We start from the raw sequence: 22,272 nt of genomic DNA, 5'->3' as shown, positions 1-22,272 counted from the left end.
ACGGATTCCTTTCACTACGTGTGCAAAAACCAGCCAGTTTCTCTTTGAGTCCAAGTATGTGAGCGCCTGTTGGATTGGCGTATCATCGACAGATTTAAATTCCGTCTCATATCGAATGCTCCTTGAAGTCCCGTTCAAATGATCAAAGATAATTCGTCTGGCCACCCAAGTTTTCCAAAAACAAGACAATGAGCATTTTCAAAGTTTGTCAGTGCTTTCAGCTGTTCATACCCTGAATCTTCTGACTTCTGATAAGAAGACGGTCTTCCACACCCATACATACTTGCCAAATGCTGAGAAGAGAACTATTGACAGCTTCTTTTTGCAACTGATGCAAAGGAGGTCGACTAGGGCTGGAATATGCTCAGCAATCCATAGATTCATCAGATTAGGCTTCTCTGCGAGGGCATCAACAAGATGTCCCCATGGTTGATACTTTGATGAAGACCCGTGAATTGCGAATACTGAATAAATCAACTGCTTATATTGCCTTCTCCAAATCGGCAAAACTGACTGAGACTGTAAAGTCCGTAATTGTAGCTGGCAATAGGTACGAAAGATAAGATTTCTTAGTTTGACAGCAGTTGCAGGTTGCCTTTGACAGCTCGCTGGTGACACTTGCGACGTATTTTCGAATGGATTACATACCTGATGCAATTTTAGCAAATGTAAGAATATCTCTAACTGGCTTGTATTCCATTTGATTCAAGTATTGATAGGAATGTATTTTAGGCCAAATACTACAAGACTTATAGTCTTCATTTCGGCGCTTTGTCCTACTGCACGAAAAGCACGACTTTGAGGTGTTTGGAAAGGACCGACGATACACGTGAATTGAAAATTAGGCTTATCAAGTATATTTAAGAGATAACGCGTCTCTGAGGTATGGAACTAACAGTTATTGATGCTGTCTAGTCTGTTTCTATACTACTTTTCTACAAAAGACAATATTGCGGCACCCACAATCTAAAAGGTGCTTCCACATGCAATAGGTTTCATGTGATGTATCAAACCGAGATTGCTCGTACTGGTGATTCTGAGTACTTTACGTCACATGATCACCAAATGCTCCCACTTCTAGATGAGCACGTTTGCTTGGAGGGCCATCATCGTCACGAATGCGGGACTTTCTATAAAACTACGATCAAGACGATCTGATGAGCCAAATCGTCTGCCCTCGTCATTGAAGTTCATGTTGTTGACACTATTTTGACTCGCGCCCTCTAGCACTCCACTACTAGATATACGACCGAAATTCCTGCCTCTGACAGCTGTCAAGTTTTGTAATATAGCGTATTGTGCAAGCCTCTCTGCGCATATTGTGTACAAATTGATTTAATTGTATCGTCGACGCTGCTGATCTTTCTTGCTAAATTTCGGGATTGCGGCCAAGCAACGTTGAATAGTCGCGTCGAGTGGCAGTAACAACACAGCAGAATGCGATTTATTTGTTGATTTTCTATTTCTTTGAATAAATCTGATTTTCGTAATACATTTTGATGCAAATGTTACTAAATCTAAAGGCGACTACTACAATCTCAAAACGGCGCCTCTTTATAGAATCTCAAACAGGTTTGGGGAAGGAGATGCTCTAGCTGGTTCGGATACATCTCGCGGCCGTCTCGCTTATAATTATCCATATAAAAGGCACGAATGTCGGTATCACGAAGGCGAGCCAATTCGTTGTCTATATCTGGAAATAGCCATCAGAAACGCGTTCAGGTACTACTTGTTCTCCACGATAACGGTCATGATTACTTGGAGAGCCCTGTTTACGCTCAGGCAACAGTGTACCAATTTGCACAGCAAGTACACGTTCAAAGGAATGACCAGCATTCTCCCAGTGATTGCTTCTTACAGCAAGATACCTAAGGGCACTACCACGTGAGATGGCAGCAATTTTGCGAGCGTCAGAGAGATTCTTCCAGCTCAAGGGCCTCCTTTTAATAGTTTTGAGCAGCTCTGTAGATATACGAGTGCGGCCTCGTCGTCCACGGTTTAGTTTGTTGACCGTTCGTAGTAATTTGATGTGCCTGGCAATCTATTGAGATGGTATGTCAAAACCCAAAATCCTTTTGTGACAGATTTTTTTCAGTATCGCAATCCGTACTGCAGTCTCAAAAGACATTGTGGCCATGGCTTGTATAGCAAGTGGAATACTTCAAGTTTTAATGACTTTCTAGGCATCGAGCTATCTCGGTCTCTGCGTGGTATGATATGTGACATAAAGAGTTTCAGAAGATGCAGTGGGTGTCTGAGACAGCGCCCACTCTGGTTCTCTTCTCGAAGGCACTCCGAAATGATCCAACCTTTCACATAAATTCAGCGGCCTGAATAGGTCGATGCCCATTGTCTTTACGTTTATCTCATCCAAGCGGCCAACTTCATCGTCAATTGCAAATCGTACTATGACGATAGACATAGAATGATGTTTGTAGAGAGCCTCTTGCTTCATATTCCCTGCCGTCAATTTTTCATGCAAGAATGATTGTTATCTGCAACTTTGGTGAGAGAGAGCTGTATCGGGACTGGTTTATACTCGAGTCTAGAGAGTTTGTCAAGGTTTAATTATGGTGGCAGGTCTGGTTTCAGGACGTTCAGGTAGGTCAGCAGCAATGAAGAGCTATCTGACAGGCCCTGAATAAGATGCGCGTTACGCCCATTGAGCAATGCTGAAAGAAAGCTCGAGAACGATGAAGTTTACGATTTCTGTTGATTGTATGCCAGCAGTGACAAGATCGGGAAGTTGATGCTCCCAAAAGTGAATAACGCGAGGAGGATAACAGCTACGAGACACTGGATGGCTTTCATGATAATTCAGGCGGTAGATAAAGCGTGAAGTCCTGACGAAAAAAGGAAAGGGTCAAGTCGATTCAGATGTTTTGACGCGGTTGTCAGCATGAATGTGTTTAAATCGAGTCAATTTCTACATGAATTTGCGCCAAAACAATCCATAATCAAGGGATATTTACTCGTCTTATTCCCGACCGTGGCTGTTTCTCAAAATGGTCCATCAATTTCCACAATTCAATTATTGTTGACGGACAGAGAGACAGGGGGAGATTGAATATCAGTTGTAATAATTAGGTTCTATACCCAGCAATGGATGTCAATCTCAGTACGTATCCTTTATTCTATCGCTCGACGAAACGGAGCAAACACTCAAAACGGCCACAATCAAACGAGAAACTAATTGGGGTTTTTATGTTCGCGACTTGTCTCTAGTCAAGACAATCAATAGATTACAGGATGCTTTCTCCGCTGTGGGAGTAGCTAATCCAATCGACTTGCCTCAAGTAAGTCCACAATCAAATGTCAACTTTACTCCACGCACATCAACTTCTACTTTTGAGGATTTCGAGTTTTGGTGCAATATTCCCAAACAATCAGCACTATAGAGATCTATATGACGCTTATTTTTCTTTGCATTTCTCACATTTATTATCCTTCTAGATTACTGTTATTGGAAGTCAAAGTAGTGGGAAATCATCAGTGTTGGAGAATATTGTCGGCAGAGATTTCTTGCCAAGAGGTACTTTGATGGAAAGTTAGCAACATCACCACTCGTCTTAGCTAACACATACACTTTCGATCCAATAAAGGAACGGGCATCGTCACTCGACGTCCTCTCGTTCTCCAGCTCATTAACAGACCAAGCGCAAATGGTACTGCTGGAGGAGTGGCTGCTGTCGCTCCATCTACTCCAAAACCTGGAGAAGATGGAACGTCAACACCTTCGTCACCACCACCACCAGCAAAACAACCAGTCAATGGAACACAGCCAGTCAACGAAGAACCTGATGAATGGGGCGAATTCCTTCATATACCCGGAAAGAAGTTTACAAACTTCGATGAGATCAGAGATGAAATCGTTAAGGATACCGAATTAAAAGTGGGCCGTAATGCCGGTGTATCAAATCAACCTATCAATCTTCGAGTATTCTCACCAAATGTATTGACCCTCACATTGGTTGATTTACCGGGGTTGACCAAAGTCCCTGTCGGCGATCAACCCAAAGATATCGAAAAGCAAATCAAGGATATGATTATGAAGTATATTACCAAAAACAATGCCATCATATTAGCGGTGACAGCTGCCAATACCGATTTGGCTAATTCTGATGGTCTCAAATTGGCTCGAGATGTTGATCCAGAGGGTGTTCGTACCATTGGTGTGCTCACCAAGATCGACTTGATGGACCAGGGTACTGATGTAGTAGATATTCTGGCGGGTCGAATCATTCCTTTGAGGCTGGGTATGTGTTCAACAATTGGATGGTCTCCATGCTATAATAGATTTGTGCACTTTTCTTGCTCATAGAACAAATGTTTTATACATCTACTCGAATCACATAGGTTATGTACCAGTCGTCAATCGAGGCCAACAAGATATCGATCGCAAGAAACAAATCACCAAGGCTCTGGAAGCTGAGAGAATGTTTTTTGAAAACCACCCAGCTTACAAGAGCAAGGCACAATATTGTGGAACGCCATTCTTGGCTCGAAAGCTGAACATGGTACTGAAACAGAATCCATTAAGCACTGATTTTTTGCTAGCTCTGATTCCGAACTCTTAGATTCTTATGCACCATATCCGAAATACCCTACCAGAAATCAAGGCCAAAATTGCCGCTGGTCTTACAAAGTATCAACAAGAATTAGGACAGCTAGGAGATCCTTTAGGAGGCGATGATTCTGGAACTCAGGTATAATAGTTCAATTTGAAAGTATTCCAGGTCATATTTTTACTTGGCCATCTTTTCTAGCAAGCAAACCTTATCCTCAACATCATTACCGAGTTCTGCAATGAATATCGTACCATTATAGATGGTACATCCAACGAAATCTCCAGCTTTGAATTGAGTGGTGGTGCTCGTATCAGTTTTGTCTTCCACGAAATCTTTGCTAGTGCTATTCGTACTATGGATCCATTCGATCAAATCAAGGAAGTGGACATTCGAACTATTCTATACAACTCATCTGTAAGTGCAATCCCTATGTTGTGCGGTGACCAGCCGTAGTTGATTCTAAACTTTCCGACTACTTCTCTCAGGGTTCTTCTCCAGCTCTATTTGTCGGTACGGCTGCATTCGAAGTGCTTGTGAAGCAGCAAATCAAGAGACTGGAAGATCCATCACTGAAATGTGTCTCGATGGTGTATGATGAACTTGTTCGTATTCTAAACCAGTTACTAGGAAAGAATGTAAGTGTTCATATCCCAGGCTGGTTGCATTTTCTCGATGTCATCGCGAGTTTTTGCCTTCGAAACTTATATTGTCTTTTTGCAACTACAGGTTTTCAAGAGATTCCCAGCTCTAAAGGAGCGATTGGCTAATGTTGTCGTCAACTTCTTCAAGAAGGCAGTACTTCCAACAAATAAGCTTGTATCAGATTTGATTGCGTAAGTCTCGTTGCTGACTTGGCAGATTCTTGCATTTGGTTTTCACGTACTGACGAGCGCATTTAATATAGCGCCGAGTCTACTTATATCAACACTGGACATCCAGACTTTTTGTCTGGTCACAAGGTTTGTATTTGTTGGACCCGCCTACCAATCATCAGCAATTCTCACGATTCGCTGGAAATATAGGCCATGGCCATTGTGAATGAGCGAGTAAATGCATCAAAAGCACCTCCACCAGCACCATCTGATCCTAAACAAGGTGCCAAAATCAACAGCCCTAGCCCAAGTATGCCAAACAGTGTATCTAACGGCTTAGGGCCAAATGATGATCCTGGCTTCTTTGGAAGTTTCTTTTCAAAGAAGAAGAAGCCTGGTGTCCTCGAAAATGTAGGCATTTGTGCTGCAAACAGAATTTCTCGTTTTTGTTCTAACGAAACCACAACTTGATTTTCATAGCCACCTCCAGTGTTGAAAGCCTCAGGCAATCTATCTGAACGTGAATACATGGAAACTGAAGTCATCAGTAAGTATATAAATCGTTTGAAACCAAGCATTGCGGTTTTTTTTCTCCCAAGGAAGCAGCTCCGTCCAGTACCAATTTGACACTTTTGATCTCTTAGAATTGCTGATTCAGTCATACTACAACATTGTCAAGCGAACCGTCTCGGATCTGGTTCCTAAGGCCATTATGTACAATTTGGTTACTTATTCCAAGGAAGATTTGCAGCGAGAACTACTAGCAGAATTATACAAGAAGGATGTGTTTGATGAGTCCCTGAAGGAATCAGAATTTACAATCCAACGCCGCAAAGAATGCAAAAAGATGATTGATGCTTTGACAAAGGCTGATGAGATTATCAACGCGGTACGTTCGTCATCCATCCAGCTATAGAACTGCTTTTTTTGAACCTCTTTGACACCTCTCTTGTCTCTCAACTAGGTTGACAGTTAATCCATTTATGTCCCAACTGTTTATTTTCAACAATCAATAGACTCTTTTCACGAATTAATTTCTGAAGTGTTTTTTGAGAAGCTTGTCTATTGGCGTTGCTTTATTGAACAATTACAATTCTTCCTCATCTTCTGGAGTACCAGGAGCTTGAGCACCTGCTGCTAGACCACCTAGACCACCCATGGACTCTGCCAGTCTTGCCATATCAGGATTGCTCCTATAATACATGATTTTAACAGTGAGAATCTCATTAAAATCGCAAAAGCAAAGAAAATGTTCATTTGTCAACTCACATCATGTCTTGCAGTGCACTAGGATTACTCATCATATTTTGAGCCCTAAAAGACATAAGACTTTGTGTGAGCGAGAAACAAGTCTGCAAACGAGGACGTGTATGTCATACATTGAAGCAAACCCAGGTTGACTCATCATATTGGCAATAGCAGGATTCGACATCATAGAAGATGCTAGGAGTAAAGGAACAAGTTAGTAAGCCCTTGCATACTCTATAAGTGTAGATACCCCCGAAGAAGAGTTTTTTTACCCATTCTCATAATCTCCGGATTTGACATCAATGAAGCAATATCTAAGCCACCTGGTCCACCTAATCCTGCCAGCCCAGCTAATCCTGGCATACCACCAGCACCACCTGGAGCAGAACTTCTTGAAGAAGGAGCTGCTGCACTCATTTCAGATGCTTTGGATTGAGATGCCGCCAGGGATTGTTTCATTGTTGCATTGCCAGGATCTAGTTTGATGCCTGATTCGTATGCGGTGACTGCTTCTTGGTATTTTCCGAGTGAGAAATATGCGTGACTAGGGTGGGAGTTGGTTTGAAGTTAGTGACAGCATGCAAAAAAAGCTACACATACTGGAAAAATACCCCATTCGACTGTAGGCTTTTGAATACTCTGGATCTATTTGAATGGCACGTTTGGAATCTTCAACAGCCTTTTCATGCTCATTATTTTGACTATATGCTGCAGCTCTATGTTCAAATGGAGAATGTCATTCGCCAATTCACCTACATGACACCGAGATCAATCAAAAACCAGACCTGTTTGCATAGTATACGGCATTACTTGAATCTAATCCAATAGCAGCAGTATAACTTGAAATAGCTTCCGCGTAATTCTTTTCCGTCATACTCTTGTTTCCAGCACCCTTCAGTTCCTCCGCTTTGAGTTTTTGTTCGCGAGGATTCATGGCAGGAGTTGGTGACGGCACTTCCATGTCGACAGGTTTTGGTGAAGATGTTGGTGATGTGCTTGTTTGTGGTAGAGTGGCGGTCTATGGTTGAAAATGGTCGAGGTGAGTTTGCCACGTCTCTCAAGCGGTTTAAAACCAAGGGCGTACAGGTGGAAGAGGAGATTTGTTGGCATTCTTTTTAGCTTGCGTAGCCAGGAACACATCAAATATAACTGGTAGAGTAGCAGGTTTGACAGAATACAGGGTTGCTTGAGATGGGTCTGATGTATCGATTCCAAATGCTTCTCCGATGCATTGAATGGCGACTACAGAGTAGAAAGGCGCAAGTAAGAATACAGATATCGGTATATGTAGTTTATAAATCGATCTTATTTGTGTGCCGTTCCAACATTTGTTCCCAACTTCCTGGCAAACATTGTTCACCTTCGAGTCCTTCAATGTCATCTTCTTTTACTGATTTGTCTTTTATACTCTTTTGCAAGAATTCACAAATAGCGAATACCAGCTTCTTCCTCTTTTCGTCGGCCATCTTAGTGCTAGTGTGTGAACTTCGTTTTTTGCAAGTCGACGAATTGGGAACCAGAAAGTTGGGTAGGTGCAAAAGTACGTGGATATTTACCCTGAATTCAACGCCTTATATCTGCCAATATCTGCTTAGCTTGTTGACAAAATTCGTTTCTCTAGATGGAACAACCAGCCAACATCAAACGAACTTACGAAGTGTTTTGAGAAAACTCCGTTTCCCTTCGTTTTCACGTGAATTACGGTGTCGCTTTTGCAGGACTGCAGGACTTGGAGTGATTCGCAGGTCCTCCCGCTTCCTTCTTTGTGATTCTCCTGAAATGATCCCCAAACACCCGCAACATCTTGGTCAGGCTCGATTTTTTCTCATTAGTTTGTTGGCCATATTTTGGAACCTAGAGAGGCCTCATCGTGGGACGCGTCGTTCGACAGTCGAATCTTGTCTGCATCTCCTCCCACCATGGACGGCAGTAATTCACCACGATCACGGATACCCACAAACAACTCAGCTAGCCGTCTCTCCATCGAAGACACCAAGAATGACGACGATTTTCTATTTGTGCGGTCGAGTAGCGCAAATCTGTCTCGCAGCTCTTCCAAACTTGGCGCATCTGGTGGTTTAGGCATACGACAGACCTCTATACACTCTTCTGGTTCAGCATCACAAAGTGGATTGCCTGGGCTGGGTGTTTTGGAACGAGCCTCATCTGGTTACAGCCAAAGTACCAACGGCAAAGATACTAGGGCCTTGTTGGGTGGTCATCTGTTATTCAAGGATTTGGAAGCGGACTTTATAAATCTGTTGAGTAATGCTATGCAAGCTCGATTATACAAGGAAAAGCAATTCATCGTCAGAAAGGGTGAAATTGCAAAGGCAATGTTCTTTATTGAAAGAGGTATGTTGTTATTTCCATGATTTTTTTTCTTGTTGCTACTATTAAGATTGGTCATTCTGATGGCTGACTGTACGTAATCTCTTTTTTTCAGGCGAGGTCGAAGTCATTTCAGAGGATGGTAACCTTTCCCGCACTTCAAGCAAGTTGAATTCAGGCTGTCATTGGCTTACACTTGGTAATCTGTTTAGGGGAAACTGTGATTAACATAATGAAGGAAGGATCATTCTTCGGTGAAATTGGGGTCCTGTTCTCTGTACCAAGGTCAGCGAAAATTCGAACATCGTGGTAAGCACCAAACCTGACGCCTCTTCCGAACGACTGTCTCTTTAGAACGGCAAGCTGCAGAACACGAACACGGTGTATCATACGGATATTGACAAAGGAAGCGCTTTCGAATCTTCTTAAAGATTTCCCAATCTCTGCCAAGGCTATTGCACTTGTGGCCGAAGAGAGATTTTCCAACTATGTCAAACAGCAGGATCAAAATGTAGAAGTTGAATTCTCAGAGGAGTTACAAGTCGGGATCACAAAGAATGATTTACAAAATGTAGGTCCTTCCCATATATTTTTCTTCCCAACAAAACAACGAGGTGAATTGATACCTTGTCTCCTTTAGATACCGCTATTCAGGAATCTCGAAATTGGGTTCCTTCACATGTTAGCGATGAAATTAAAACCCGTCAAATACCAACAAGACGAACGAATATTTACACAAGGAGACCTGGCAGCTGAAATGTATTTCGTCTGTCGTGGTCAAGCAGACGCGTATGATGAATTAGATCCCACCAAATCATATGCCAAATTCGGCCCAGGCACATTTTTCGGTGAAGTGGGATTGTTATACAGCCAGAGGAGAACAGCATCAGTTAGAACCACCATGGAAACACTGGTTTTCAAACTCACCAAAGCAGATTTGGATGCTGTGCTGACCGAGTATCCTGAAATTAACGATCGCATTCAGGCCGAGGCCCGAAAGAGAAGTGACATTATCGAAGAGCGAACAAGAGCTCAACAACTCAACACTAAACAAGAAGCAGCTATTGATGTTGATGCTATGCGTGAGAGGCTGAAACAGGTACATCTCATCTTGAAAAAGCCTCTAGCTGGTGTTTTGTTCTTGATTGGATTTGTTGTGCTTACCATTCATCACGTAGATTCCACTATTCTCAGCTGGGTCAATAAGTTTCCTACATCAGCTCGCATTGTCGTTGAAAGTTAAGGTTTTCGAGGCCGGAGAGCTAATAATCACTGCTGGTGATGTCGGAAATAGCATGTTCATTCTGGCTGATGGAATGTACGTCTCTTGTTGTCAAGTTTGCTTTATCTTTGGCACATAGCTCACAATTGTACCGTCCTGTAGAGCGGATGTTGTTGGAGGTCCAAATAATGAGAAGGTTTACGCCGAATTACAAAACCAGTCCTTTTTCGGTGAAGGTAAATCATCGCTTGTTCTGTTCGGTTAAATATGAGTTGATTGGCTTACATGTTTGATTAATTTTAGTGGCACTATTCTTCCAAGTTAGACGAACTGCAACTGTGAGAGCGCGTGTTAGATGTACCACTCTCGAATTATCCAAGGAAGTTTTGCAAACAACATTATCAGAGCACCAGTCTGTGAGAGAAGCCGTCAGGAGGTCCGCTCAAGCCAATTACGCACTGTATCTCGAAAGACAAAAGCCTCTGGATACTGCGGACTACAGTCTTGAAGTCGTTACCGGTCGAATGCAAAAGGTACGTCGTCCTCACATCTGGTTTTAGCGTGAGCAAAAGAGAAAGAATTTCATCTCTAACAATCAAATTTCCGTAGATTCCTGTATTCTCGGATTGTTCATTGTCTGTATTGAGAAGTTTGGCTGGTGTTATGTCCCTGGAAACATGGGCTGCTGGATCCACTCCTATAAGAAAGGTATGAGATAGCAGTATCATGGCGCCTACTATTCTCCGTCATTTTGACCCCATTGTTTGCTACCAACAGGGAGATCTTGGAAGAGCCATGTATTGTATAGTAAAGGGTGGAGCTCAAGTCGTTGGTGAAGACGGAACCGTCTATGCAGAATTGGGTCCTGGTTCTATTCTTGGAGAGGTCGCTCTGCTCAAGAATGTTCCACGAACTGAAAACATCCAAGCAGTTGAAGATACGGATGTGTTACTTCTATCGGCAGCTGCTTTGGAGCGTGTCATGGCAGAATTTCCGCAGGCACATCGGTCAATAGCTCTAGAAGCCGACAAGCGTTTCCAAATCGCCCAAGCACGTATCAAAAACCGACAAATCAACTCTGCTCCCGTTGAACTGGGCGAGAAGGGTGTAAACATACCAGGAAAGACGGGTGTGAAATATTATAATGCCGAACGAGTCCCACATTCTGCCCAAAGGCCAGATACTCCTCAAGCTACTACATCCTCATCCATCAAGAGTTCGATCGTTGAAAAGCCTTCTACTACTATTGACATACCAGTACACGGCAGATCCCAAACTGAAAAGTCTACCAGATCTACCGCCTCTCAGAAAAAGAGCAAATTCAAACGTATGCTCTCATCCATGTTTTGTCGTAAATCAAAAGTGGATGTTTTTGAAGTAGTACCTGGCAAGGAGGAGCCTCCTGCCAAAGAAAGGACCAAAGAGCCATCAGTCGTCCCGTTAAACAAGTCTGCTGTAAAGTCTACCGCCCTTTCGAGCCCCAGCGTCGTTGTCGACTCGGCTGTGAAAATAGTGAAACCGATATTGCCCACTACAGGGCTTGTTCGTTTCACCACCCTTCCTGAAGTACTCTTATCAGACGACAAGATATTGTGCCGTTTAGGTCTATATTTAGCACCTACAGAAAAGGGTCGATTGCTACGTGTCAGTAAAGGATGTGCAAAAATTGCTTCAAACAAGTACTTTTGGGTAACAGCTGATATGCGAAAGCTATTCCGAGTTGCCGATGTTGGATTGCTTTCCAGTCTCTTCTCCACAAATGGAGGCACGCTACGATATCTGGATATAGGAGGATGTTGGATGATTGGCGATGTTGGTCTTCAGCTCATTGCTCTCAAGTGCCCTGGTCTGGTCCATTTACGTCTATCCAACTGTTGGTCCATCACCGACGAAGGGCTCCGTCTATTAACGCGAAACTTGACCTTTTTGAACTCGTTGGATATTTCATATTGTGCTCAAGTCACGGGTACCGTATTTGTCGAACACAAATGGAGTCGTCTCCGATCTTTGGATATTTCATGCTGCAAGCAAATCAGTGATGAGAATCTGGAGCGTTTGTTGAGTCGAACTAGTCGTTTGCTGGTCTTGAAGATGAGACGTTGTACTCGATTAACGGAATATGGTGTTTTCGTGGTGGCTCGTCATTGTCGAGACTTGATTCATTTGGACTTGAGTGATTCAGATTATGTATCTGACAAGTGCCTCAAGGTGTGTTTTGAGCAAATCGTAATTGCGCGCCACTGTCTTAGGTTTTGTTTTGCTGACGGCTGTTCATTCATATAGTGGATCTCATCGTCTCTAAACCAACTGAAATACCTCAAGCTCTCATTCTGCAAGAGTGTAACGAACGCTGGATTGATGGACATGTCAAACAACCCCAGTCCATACGAATACCTCTCCTTTGCATTCTGTTGCCAATTGACCGACTCTGGAGTAATGGCTCTGAACAACATCCGAAACGTACGATCCTTGTCATTCCGAGGCTGCCACAAGGTCTCTGATGCAGCGGTCCCTTACATAATTCAAAATGCTCCTGGAGTCAGACACGTCGATCTGACAGCATGCCCACTCATCACGAGCTATGCAGCCAAGAAATTGCGATCAGGACTACCCAAAGTAGTAGTCAAGCACGACGTTACCCGAGATGCCCGCGGTATCAAGGAACCGGCAGTTCGAGCTACCGAGGTTCCGTTGACGGCTGTATTCACTTCTCTCCCGAAGTTTCCCCCATCTGCACCTTCATCACCTTCCTCTAGTCGGAGAGGCAAGAAACGAAATGTCTCTATGCACTAGGAGTGCATAAATATGTAAACGACCAGAAATCTTAGAAAATTAAAGTGTTCAAAAAGTAGTGCATTGTCGAATTGTCTCAGGCCGAAAATATAGTGTCAGCTTTGTAACATAATGTTGTCCAATACACAATACGAATATAAACGCGCGGTTCACGTGTTACTTTGATTATCCCATGTCGTTTCCACCCTGAAAGGTCACTCACTGTGTTTGGCCTCTTGTCACGGTTTTGCACCTTCTTGAATCGACGATGAGCAGCGCCTCTTTAAAACTTGACTGAAACGATGGCCAGTGGATCCAGTGGGCTTATATCTCTATTGCAGAATGAACTGATTACCTTGTCTGCTGAAGCAAAGAAGAAGAATCCAGAGATCAAAGATGTAAACTGAAAACCAGATTTTGGCATTTGGAATAGTTCTACCTAGTTTTAAGCATTTTTCATATAGGCTACTGATAAGGCTCTTTATGTATTGAGGTCTCTTAAAGACAAGGCAGAGACTGAACCGGTCGTTCCAGGTATGTTGGGTGTACATATTTGACATTTGCATCATTTATGTGTGTTGACGATTGATTTCCACATTGGTTCTACAGATCTGCAACAGACTGAAGATGTATTGAGGCCATTCTTACAGGCATGCGAGACAAAGAATCCTAAAATGGTGCCGCTGGCTGTTGGAATGATTCAAAAGTTGATTGCATCGTCTTGTATACCAGAGGTAACGTGAAATTGCAGTTCAGTTGTGATCCTGAATTACTTATATGAGTTTATGTTTAGTCATGTATACCGGAAATCTTACAAAACTTGACCGAAGTCATGAGTGGAGCCCCTGAATTACAACTCAAAGTCTTGCAAACGGTGTTGAATCTACTGACCAACTTTCCTAATATTCATGGATCATCTTTGGGAGAGGCAGGATCTATTTATCATTGTAGCAATTATGGAATCGGAAGTTGACTGGTTTCTTCTCCAGGCCCTGTTACTGTGTTTCAAATTGCAGACCACCAAAGACTTGATTGTGAATCATGCTGCTGCTGCCACGCTTCGACAACTCGTTATACATATATTTGAGAAGGTCCAGAAGGCAGATGCTACGTTTGCTCCTGGTAAGGCTGTTGGAGACCAAAAAACAGCAGTATAAATCTCCAAGAAACGCTTCTTACGTGTCACCATATTTAGATGCTGAATTGTGTGCTTCGGATGCCAAAGCGCTGTTTAATGTATGTTACCAGTAATCTGTACTGTCACTGAAGTTGCGCTGAGGTGCCAATCCCTTTGTAGGATATATGTAGTTTGACTGTTGGAGATCCGGCAACATTTCTCGCCTTGACTTCCTTGTCACGAAATCTCGGTCTAGAACTTATCGAAGCTGTACTGGCAGATCATCCAGACCAACTCAAATCGGTAATACAATGGTGGAATGCCAAGTGTGTTTTCAGTGCGCTTAACTAAAGAAATTCTTACAACTTGTGATAGAATCCAGAGTTGAATCAGACTCTTCGAGATCGAATTTGTCCCATGGTTATCAAGCTTTTCCCAGAAAAGAATGATTTTGCCCTGACAATGAGGCTGATGCGTATAGTCAAAGTCATTATATCAAATTTCCAGCAAACTATGGTATGCCAAACAAGGATGCTTCCCGATAATTGTGGCACGAATCTGCTTTCTGACATATCTGCGTAGGTCATGGAATGTGAAATATTCCTGTCTATATTTTCCAAGACTCTGGAGCCGGAATTTTCGTTGTGGCATCGCGTCATGGTGCTAGAATTATACCGTACATTTTGCAGTGACTCTGGACTTCTGAGGTGTGGTCGGAATCAGTCAGTAACATGGTCTCCGCTTTTTGACTCTTTGGATTTATTAGGTCTATATTCAGATCATATGATGCCGCTCCTCAGAGTGTCAAAGTGTTTCAAGAAATGGTCAATGCTCTGATGAGGATTATTGTCACTGATGGATCGACTCTCCTAGTTCAAAAAAATCGCAGCAGTATGGAAGGCCCACAGGCTGGATCACCTCAATCATTATCGGGTAACGAGGAGAATAGCTTGTCGACATCATCGTGCACTATGAGAATTCCATGGTATGACGACAAGAGTAGACCTTCGCATTGCATTTGCTAACAGTTGCTTCATGTAGTATTGAACAAATGGATAAGGCAGAGCCGCCTGTCATACCAGAGTTATATCAGATATATCTTGCTACTCAATGTCTTTTGGGAAATGTCGAAGCACAAGCATCCTTTGTCCTTCCTGTAATACAGCTGACAGCAGGGCCAGAACCAGATCCGAAATACCAGGCTGATATTCTGCTGGCTATTGAGATGGCAAACACGTCATGGGGCTCGTTCCTCACGTCATTCTCCTTCTTGATGAATTCATCTTTAGACGATGACTTGTTTGGTCAAGTCGTGAAAGGGTTTACCAACTTCTCATCAGTAGTCGGATTGCTGGGTCTTGCTTCGCAGCGAGACGCCATGCTTGTCTCGCTGTGTAAATGTTGCGTGCCAGGTTCCTCTGCGGAAGCCAAGGAAGCAGGCAGCCGTACGAGCAATCCGTCATTGACTGAACGTAATCTCGCATGTTTACGGGCTCTTCTGACTGTCACGCAGACTCTAGCAACCGTATTGGATGAGAATGGCTGGTTTGTAATATTAGAAACAATTCAGATTGCAGAGAGTCTGATTCAGTCTGGTAAATTTGGTAAACGAGCAACGAGTGACGGTAGTCTACTAGCAGATTCGCCTAGCTTACCACTGCTACCTCCGCATATTGCCGCTGCTCTTCGAGGTAGATCCATATCGAATGCCACATCGCCAACGACTAATTCCGAAAAGAGTCCAATGGTGGCGACCTCTAATCCCGACGGTGTAGAAAACCACTTCCTCAGCCTTTTACAAAATACCAGGAAACTCTTTGAGCTCATTCCGCATATGGAAGCTCATCCGTTCGCCGAATTTATAACAGGTCTTGGTAAATTGGCTGTACAATCCGCAACTGGTCTAGTTGCCACAGCTAGTAGCACTACAGCTCCTCGAGAATTGGCACCTAGAATCAATGACGGATCGTCATTCCCCATAAGTAAACTGCATGACGTCGCTCTTCAAGGCGTAGCTCACTTAATGAACCGTAACACTGATGGTATATACGTCGTTTGGGATCCATTGACCAGTAGTTTGATTGAAGTCATACATTCCAGCAGCACATCAAACACACTTCGTACTCAAGCCTGTAGTACGTTGCAAGAAATAATAACTGCCGTCGCCGAGGACATTGATATGTCTGATGGCACTAATGAGATAAAGATAGTAGAAACACTCAAGCAGCTCATGATTGTGATGGATGACGATGCAATCTCCATGTCTGACGCTGAATCGGATCGGGCTATACGAGCTCAACCGTGGTTTATAGATGTGCAGAAGAATGGGCTTGACACACTGAACAAGATCCTTCAGTTGAGTGGACAAAAGCTATCCAATAGTTGGTATATTGTATTCCAGGTCTTGAAGAGCTGTATGCCTCCTTCAAACCGTCAAAAGAGGACAACTCGGCTCCTAAATAGTGATGGTAGTAATCCAGGATTGGGCACTCCGACAGGCTCAATGATGGGAGTAGAATTAGCAGAACTCTCCTTACCAACAACCCCAGCCCCAAAGACCGTAGCTCTTGTAAGAGTTGGCTTCCCATCTCTGCAATTTATATGTACAGACTTCTTGGGTCTATTGGACTCAAAGACGCTAGTAGAGTGTATAGAAGTTGTGGGACTGTTTGCCTCTCAGCAGGATGACCTGAACATATCTTTGACGTCAATTGGACTCTTGTGGAGTATAAGTGACTTTGTCTTGCGTAAGAAGGAGAAGCAAGAACTTCGAAGAGACTCAGAGTCTGATTCGACTCCAACTGATCTCACATCAGACAATCCCGATAAAGATAATCTTATGGCAGCAGTTGAAGCTTCGCCCATGTCAGATTCGATGTGGAAGATATTGTTGCAACAACTCTCATTACTATGCTCAGATACCCGACCAGAAGTACGAAACAGTGCCTCTCAAAGTCTTTTTAGAACAGTCAGTTTGAATGGCAACCGGCTTAATTTAGATGCTTGGAAGGAATGTATATATCAGGTCATGTTTCCTCTTCTCGAACATATTCAGCTTTGTAGTGACCGAATGGATAACACAAAGTCGAGTGTATCGGCCTCAGAAAATCGTGGTAGTCTCTCTGGCTCACCTCTCATTGGCTCACCCACGTCTGCAACATCAGTGAAGAATGCAGTGTCCAAGCAGTGGGACGAGACCAAAGTCTTGACTCTACAAGGATTTGCCAAATGCTTTATCGACTTTCAGGATGTACTAGTAGGATTAGAGGAAGACTTTGCCAGAATGTGGAAGATGTTTTTACGATATTTGAAGCACTGGTGTTTTGGTGGTAGTATGGACGTTGCAATGGCAGCGGTGCAAAGTATCAAAGCGATTCTCTCACGACAACACGAGAAGGGCAGTAATATGGTTATGGCTGAGATATTATGGGATACGTGGTGTGATATAGGCATGGGTATACTAGAAGTCAAAGAAGCGAGTGATCCAGATGCTGAATCTCCTGTTGAGGAACCTGTACCTGAGGGGATATCCTTGCTACAAGACCCACTATGGAGAAGGCCTACTTTCAGTGTCGTGCAAGGATTCTTCAGTCAGGACGTATTACAGCAATTCGTCCACATTTTCCCCGATATATATCGTCCAGTAAAATGGACGTTCACTGCAGCACACTATAAAAAAATATTCGACATAATGGCAGGCCTTGTGACGTATCATTCTAGACCCATACCTGGCACTAGTTTGTCGAAAATGAAGGCAGATATGGTCAATGATTTGGAAACGGCGACTTCACTGCAAGTTGCAATTCTCGATCAGATAACTATGTTGTGTGATGGTGATGCGACATCGGATTGGTCGCTGAATGAACCAGAAATGTGTATCATGTTTCTTGGGTATCTAAGTAGTCTGCCGTTGAATCCACGGGTGATTGTTATGCCTGGAAGTATCAACAACTTATCGACTGCTGCAGCGGAACCAGGTCGTGGATTTACGTGAGTGGGATCATTCACTTCGTCCAGTTTTTTTTTGGCTGACTAGATTCCCCCGCAGGTACATTGCAATATCCAGAAAAGCTATGATTCAATCAACTGTGGTGTTTGAAAAGTTTAGTACAAGGCTTAAGGTTGGTTTTGCTTGAAATTTCTCGTTGGCATTAAAGAAAATCATCAATTCGTATGATTCATTAGGTTTATGAGACTGGAGCAACAACTAGACTAATACGTGATCTGGGAGATGTAATGAAACAAAAGTATGATTGTCCAGAAGTTGGTAAACGAGACACAACACCACTCTGGAAGTCTGCTGCCAATGCATGTCTGACCGTGTCGAATCTGGCTTTGCAGAGTGTCTCTCAATTCATTGGTGCGCTACGGACGCTTTTCCATTTTTTCCACCAATGTGTAGAAATATTTTATGCTCACCTGGCAATGACATCCTATAGAATCGAAAGAATCTAGTTTTGAAAGTCATGAGGAGCTCTTTGATCAAGTTTTGAGCTCGTTTGAAGCTTTCTTCCTCAGTCCAACGTAAGTTATCCCAGCACGGATTGTAACACCAAAAAATTCTTATGCAATCGTCAAATTACAGATTACCAAGTCCATCTGCGTCAGCCGATGATATGGCAGCCGACGTCCTGTTTGATCAAACGCTACTGACAAAAGTAGAAACTGAAATCCTACCGAAATTGATTCCAGCCTATGTATCAGATGGCTGTATAAAACGGTTTGCCAGTATTCTGAAACGAGCCGCCAAAAACGAGCTGGAAGAAAAGCCATCCTTGAGATCTGCATCCAGTGATTCATCCAAGATTGGTAAATTGAGTCCAATGTCGGCATCGAGTATAGAGGATATCATCAAGATCTCGCCAGAAAACAATGATGTCTTGTTTGATCGAGATGCTTTCATAAAGGCCTCGTTTGTCACTCTCTGTCGCTTATGCTCTATGGAAGAGACCACGAATGCACGTGTGGCTGGTATTATAGCGCCAATGCTGGTTGATGATCTAGTTGAGAATGCTTTGAGAGAGTTTATAAAAGACCAGCTACTGTATGGCAGGCTTACGCCTCTTCCAAAGTGAGTCTTAGCCAAACGAATTGCGCACGTTTCGGTACAGCAGTAGACTAAGGCCTTTGCTTGTTTAGAAAACGGTATCAAGATCTAATATTCATTCTTGAAACTCTTCTACCACTACAATTACTCCCAAATGTGTTGGTCTCAGATCAAGAAACAAGTATGTCACTTTGCTGCTTTGACCGTTTGACGCAATCTTTAGTCTAATCTGAATCTGCTCATAGATCCCGTGAAGAGAAGCCTGTTATGTGGGTCATCAGCCCATCTCTTCAAACTATACCCACATATCTGTGACGTTTTCGCGGTGGTAGCCACCAACACTAACGGAGCACTTCCAGAGCAATTCGATTTGATAAAACTGGTAAGACAATGCCTAGCCAGTGTCGGTAAGGCCTTTGCCATGTAAGCGACCTTAATGTAAAATCTTTGTATGCAAACATGTAGATATACAACTTGTCAAAACAACACCAAGAGCTCTTTTTTTCGGAAAAGAAGATCTTCTTTTGATTGCTAGATACACAAACTCAGTTATCGTCTATAAGCTATTCTTGAAATATACGAGATTCGAAATACTTTTTTTAAATCAAGTCAGCGATGCTAGGGAAGTAGGAGCAGGTGTGAACTCAAAGCAAACAAAGCGATTTCAAGAAAATACTCAGGCCATTGACGTGTCTACTTACTTCATTGGCATCTCATCAATTTGAGTGTTGTAGAATTGCTCAATGTCTTTAAGCATGCGACCATCATCAGCAGTAACGAAATTAATAGCTATACCCTTACGACCAAATCGACCACCACGACCAATGCTAAAAAATCATAAAAGAAATCGGTTAATAGCGAAGAATCCAATTTCATCGAGTAACATGGCTACTTACCGATGAATGTAGTTTTCACGGTTTGTTGGAAGATCATAGTTGATTACCAAAGATACTTGTTGTACATCAATACCACGAGCCAAGAGATCGGTAGTAATCAAGACACGAGAAGAGCCCGAACGGAATTCCTTCATAATGACATCGCGTTCAGATTGGGTCATTTCACCGTGCATGGCAGAGATAGTGAACTCTCGCTCAACCATCTTTTGAGTCAACCAGTCGACCTTTCGACGAGTGTTACAAAAGATGACGGCTTGAGTGATTGTGACAGTTTCGTAGAGATCGCAGAGAGTGTCGAGTTTCCAGTCCTCCTTTTCGACTGCAATAAAGAATTGCTTGATACCTTCCAAGGTGAGTTCGTCACGCTTGACAAGAATACGGATGGGGTCACGCATGAAGGCCTTGGTGACTTCAAGTACTTCCTGAGGCATGGTGGCCGATAGCAAGACTACCTGTGTTGCTGGAGGTAACAGTTGGAAGACCTCATAGATCTGATCCTTGAAACTGTGGGGGGGAAAAAAACAATAAAAATCAAAGACTCGACCAAAAACACGGCAAGCCGCTGAGCCTGACTTCTGCACTACACAGACTCATCGAATTATAATAGACACGTACCCTCGAGACAACATTTCATCAGCTTCATCCAAGACAAACATCTTGATGTGTTCAGATCTCAAGGCACGTCGGTTAATCATATCATACACCCGACCAGGAGTACCCACTACTACATGAGCACCACCTTCTAGTTTACGCATATCTTCACGGACGTTGGTACCACCAATGCAAGCGTGACATTCGATCTGCATATAGTCACCCAAAGCAATAACGACTTTTTGGATTTGCTGGGCCAATTCACGAGTAGGAGCGAGAATCAAGGCTTGAGTCTCACGTTTGGTAATATCGATTTTTTGTAAGATAGATACTGAGAAGGTTGCAGTCTTTCCAGTTCCAGATTGAGCTTGAGCAATTACATCACGTTCCTTGAGAACAGGCATAATAGCTCGCTGTTGAATGGCCGAAGGACGTTCGAAACTGGAGGAGGTTTGTTCAAGTTGATGATGTTAATTTCTTTTCATGGATGATGGAGAAGCAGAAACGATTGGGACCTTACCCATAGGCGTAAATTCCTCGGAGTAGTTCTTGTCTCAAACCCATGGCATCGAACGAGTCGACTATTTCGTCCCAGTTACTACGTTTTAAAGATTGTGAGTGTCAAATTTAAAGAATTGTTCACAGGTAATCAAGAATCTACTGTTACTGTCCTCGACAACTCGCATACCTTTCGATATCGCCATCAGGAATGTCTTGCAGTCCAGCAGCTGAAGCAGCAGGGGCTCCGTCAGCGGCCTTCTTTGAAGGTGCTTCAGGCACAGGGGCATCTCTAAATCAAAAAAGGTTTTTTGTTAGATTTTTTTTTTTTCGACGGAACGTCTCCAAATGTTGTGTGTCAAATTATGCCCTTTTGACAAGTATTTGCAGATGTCGGACAATCCAATACTGAATTGACTGTCCTTGATCGCAATAAATGGTCATCCAATGGATGACAACCCCCCTCCTGTCTCGCTGTCTTCAAGCATACAAAACTAAAAAAAAAAATTGACGACTGACGAAAAACGGGGAGGCTTTCGAAGGAGAGCTCAAAGAGTCAATTGACTCGCAATTGGAATAGAAAACATCGTATAGAAGGCGTCTTGTCACTTACTTTGGGAGTTCTTTAACGGTGCTTGTCATCATTTGTGTGAAGAGAGAAAACGAAGTAACGATTTCAAGACCAGGGGGAGCGAGCGGAACACTCTTTCATACAACGCTTAATCCAATTGTTGGAATTTTGTAGGGCTTTATGGCGCGAAAACGGATTGTAAATTACTCGTTTCGTGACCTCAAGGTCGAATTTTTCTGAGATTTCTGGCGTCAAGTCCAAGGCTAGCTCCATGTGGGCGTGGAAACCCGTTGAAAATGAATTGTGCAAGTGTCCTTTGCCAGTAAATCAGTAAATCAACAGATCACAGCAAGTTCTGGTTTGTCCGTGTGTCAAGTAGTTCAAAGAGCGAAGGATCAAGAGTGTATACGCGGACAAAGGTGTCTATCGCGGTCTTTAGACACTCAATTCGTCTCCAAGCTATGGCTGAAGGAAGTTTGGGGCTCAGATCAGATGTAGCAACGAGCAATGACTTTTGAAGTTCAAAGAATAGGAGCGTATTCGCGTGCAATTTGTGCAATAGCATATAGAGACCATCGAATGGATAGTCCTTACATTAT

General features: G+C 43.1%; 5 protein-coding genes across 5 annotated transcripts; 3 read left to right on the top strand and 2 right to left on the bottom strand.

The window, feature by feature from the left end:
- Window positions 1–3,102: 3,102 nt before the first annotated feature.
- SmJEL517_g03774 (uncharacterized protein) lies at window positions 3,103–6,356 on the top strand (the record flags this gene model as incomplete). Its single annotated transcript, XM_031169702.1, has 14 exons — window positions 3,103–3,118; window positions 3,226–3,296; window positions 3,454–3,532; window positions 3,603–4,256; window positions 4,357–4,517; window positions 4,578–4,706; window positions 4,767–4,982; window positions 5,054–5,203; window positions 5,295–5,401; window positions 5,473–5,527; window positions 5,591–5,791; window positions 5,861–5,927; window positions 6,025–6,269; window positions 6,345–6,356. The coding sequence occupies 14 exons, from the start codon at window positions 3,103–3,105 to the stop codon at window positions 6,354–6,356; spliced, it is 2,163 nt and encodes a 720-aa protein (XP_031024334.1).
- Window positions 6,357–6,467: 111 nt separating this feature from the next.
- On the bottom strand, window positions 6,468–8,094 carry SmJEL517_g03773 (uncharacterized protein; the record flags this gene model as incomplete). The annotated part of the gene is made up of 8 exons (XM_031169701.1): window positions 6,468–6,573; window positions 6,650–6,694; window positions 6,760–6,823; window positions 6,901–7,172; window positions 7,240–7,344; window positions 7,414–7,646; window positions 7,713–7,870; window positions 7,989–8,094. The coding sequence occupies 8 exons, from the start codon at window positions 8,092–8,094 to the stop codon at window positions 6,468–6,470; spliced, it is 1,089 nt and encodes a 362-aa protein (XP_031024333.1).
- Window positions 8,095–8,547: 453 nt separating this feature from the next.
- Window positions 8,548–12,974, top strand: SmJEL517_g03772 (uncharacterized protein; the record flags this gene model as incomplete). The annotated part of the gene is made up of 11 exons (XM_031169700.1): window positions 8,548–8,983; window positions 9,075–9,101; window positions 9,172–9,244; window positions 9,314–9,530; window positions 9,600–10,058; window positions 10,138–10,277; window positions 10,344–10,417; window positions 10,485–10,714; window positions 10,791–10,889; window positions 10,959–12,389; window positions 12,465–12,974. 11 exons carry the CDS (start codon window positions 8,548–8,550, stop codon window positions 12,972–12,974), a joined length of 3,696 nt encoding a protein of 1,231 aa, XP_031024332.1.
- Window positions 12,975–13,255: 281 nt separating this feature from the next.
- On the top strand, window positions 13,256–19,145 carry SmJEL517_g03771 (uncharacterized protein; the record flags this gene model as incomplete). The annotated part of the gene is made up of 15 exons (XM_031169699.1): window positions 13,256–13,351; window positions 13,418–13,487; window positions 13,563–13,687; window positions 13,747–13,827; window positions 13,943–14,075; window positions 14,149–14,189; window positions 14,251–14,373; window positions 14,446–14,586; window positions 14,653–14,777; window positions 14,837–15,055; window positions 15,112–18,060; window positions 18,119–18,191; window positions 18,256–18,430; window positions 18,510–18,594; window positions 18,656–19,145. 15 exons carry the CDS (start codon window positions 13,256–13,258, stop codon window positions 19,143–19,145), a joined length of 4,926 nt encoding a protein of 1,641 aa, XP_031024331.1.
- A 571-nt stretch (window positions 19,146–19,716) lies between these two features.
- SmJEL517_g03770 (uncharacterized protein) lies at window positions 19,717–21,744 on the bottom strand (the record flags this gene model as incomplete). Its single annotated transcript, XM_031169698.1, has 7 exons — window positions 19,717–19,735; window positions 19,819–19,944; window positions 20,014–20,517; window positions 20,629–21,045; window positions 21,125–21,202; window positions 21,293–21,394; window positions 21,716–21,744. 7 exons carry the CDS (start codon window positions 21,742–21,744, stop codon window positions 19,717–19,719), a joined length of 1,275 nt encoding a protein of 424 aa, XP_031024330.1.
- Window positions 21,745–22,272: the final 528 nt, after the last annotated feature.

This window comes from Synchytrium microbalum, assembly GCF_006535985.1.
Source record: "Synchytrium microbalum strain JEL517 chromosome Unknown SmJEL517_scf0021, whole genome shotgun sequence".
NCBI lineage: Eukaryota > Fungi > Chytridiomycota > Chytridiomycetes > Synchytriales > Synchytriaceae > Synchytrium > Synchytrium microbalum.
Note: the sequence above shows the minus strand (reverse complement) of the source record. Positions and strands in the feature narration are given on the sequence as shown.